The sequence below is a fragment of the Silene latifolia genome, chromosome 2 (assembly GCF_048544455.1).
Source record: "Silene latifolia isolate original U9 population chromosome 2, ASM4854445v1, whole genome shotgun sequence".
Taxonomy (NCBI): domain Eukaryota; kingdom Viridiplantae; phylum Streptophyta; class Magnoliopsida; order Caryophyllales; family Caryophyllaceae; genus Silene; species Silene latifolia.
Genome location: NC_133527.1, coordinates 172,694,360 through 172,695,884, shown reverse-complemented (window position 1 = coordinate 172,695,884; position 1,525 = coordinate 172,694,360). Strand labels below are relative to the sequence as shown.

The 1,525-nt window shown below is 47.8% G+C and overlaps 1 protein-coding gene across 1 annotated transcript; it reads right to left on the bottom strand.

The window, feature by feature from the left end:
- Nucleotides 1–238: 238 nt before the first annotated feature.
- On the bottom strand, nucleotides 239–1,525 carry LOC141641647 (uncharacterized). The gene is made up of 3 exons (XM_074450302.1): nucleotides 1,360–1,525; nucleotides 603–1,293; nucleotides 239–281 (listed from the first exon to the last, which is right to left on the bottom strand). The coding sequence occupies exons 1-3, from the start codon at nucleotides 1,523–1,525 to the stop codon at nucleotides 239–241; spliced, it is 900 nt and encodes a 299-aa protein (XP_074306403.1).

The window sequence follows — 1,525 nt, the reverse complement described above, 5'->3', positions numbered from 1 at the left end:
CCGGGCTGAAGGGAGTTTGTCCCGTTGCAACCTTGGGTGTGGTTCTGTCAGCCCAGAGAACCAGAGGTAGCGCTTCTGCCCATTTGCCCCCAATCTCCTCCAGCTTCTTTTTCAAGTTTTCGACGATAATCTTATTGCTGGATTCAGCTTGTCCGTTGGACTGGGGGTTCCTAGGAGTAGATTTCTGCAACGAGATATTCCACCTAGCACAAATAGCTTCGGTCTTATTTCCAATGAATTAGGACCCATTATCACATATAATCTCAGATGGAATGCCAAACCTGCATATGATATTGCGTTTAATGAAAGATATCACCTGGGTTTATGTAACCTGGGAGGATGATTCTGCTTCTATGCATTTGGAGAAGTAGTCCGTCATGGCGAGCATATAGACTTTGTTTCCTGGTACTCTGGGTAATGGTCCCACGATGTCTATTCCCCACTTCATGAAGGGCCATGGTGAGATAACATGGTGCAGAGGCTCTGCTAGCTGGTGGCTAACGTGGGCGTGCCTCTGAAAAGAGTCACATCTTTTTGCGAATTTCATGGCGTCTTTGCGCATTGTGGGCCAAAAGTATCCCTGCCTCAGTGCCTTGTTGCACAGGCTCCTGCCCCCTGCATGGCTTCCACATTCTCCACTGTGGAGAGCGTGCAAAATAGCCTGAGACTCTTCCCGATCCAGGCATTTGAGGTAGGGTCCAACGAGGGATTTCCTGAACATAACACCATCAATTAGTATGAATCTGGATGCTCTCATTCTGAAGCTCCTTACCTCCTTTTTACCTGCTGGCAGGATATCATTCTGCAGCCAGTCCAGGTATGGTTTCCTCCAGTCTAGAGTATTTTCTTCACTGCTGGTGCTGCACACCATTTCTGCTTCCTGCTGAGATTTTAGTGTTGCTGGTTCCAGCACGTGGACAATTGGTATCTTGGAGATGGTTCCTGCTTTGAAGGTTACCCCCAGGGTGGCTAGTGCGTCTGCTTCTGCATTCTGGTCCCTGGGGATTTGCTTGATGTTGAACGTGACAAATCTGGTTTTCAGCTCCTTTGCTACATCTAGGTATGCCATCATCCTAGGGTCCCTAAACTCATAGCAATCATTAACATGGTTAACTATAAACTTAGAATCACTGCAAACCTGGAGGTGTCTGATTTTCAGATCCAGAGCCAGCTTCAGACCCAGGATCAGTGCTTCATATTCTGCTTCGTTGTTTGTGGCCTTGAATTCACATCGTACAGCCTGGACTATGAGATCTCCCTGGGGTGACTTGAGAACCAGTCCTACTCCTACTCCTTTGGCATTGGAGGCTCCGTCCACATGTACCTCCCATACTTATTCCCCTTTATCTTCTTCCAGACTCAGAATGTCCTGTTCTGCTTGGGTCTGGAGAGCTGGACAGAAGTCAGACACAAAGTCTGCCAGAGCCTGAGACTTTATAGCCGTACGAGGTTCAAACTTCAAATCGTAACCGCTCAGGTGCACGGACCATTTAGCCATCCTCCCTGAAAATTCTGGTTTTCTCAT

What these genes read in the sequence shown, in the direction of transcription:
- LOC141641647 (XM_074450302.1), bottom strand. Translation starts at nt 1,525, where the DNA reads ATGAGAAAACCAGAATTTTCAGGGAGGATGGCTAAATGGTCCGTGCAC. An exon ending in AGCAGAACAGGACATTCTGA is followed by an intron (nt 1,294 to 1,359) that starts GTCTGGAAGAAG and finishes CCAATGCCAAAG; the next exon opens with GAGTAGGAGTAGGACTGGTT. An exon ending in CATGCAGGGGGCAGGAGCCT is followed by an intron (nt 282 to 602) that starts GTGCAACAAGGC and finishes TATCATATGCAG; the next exon opens with GTTTGGCATTCCATCTGAGA.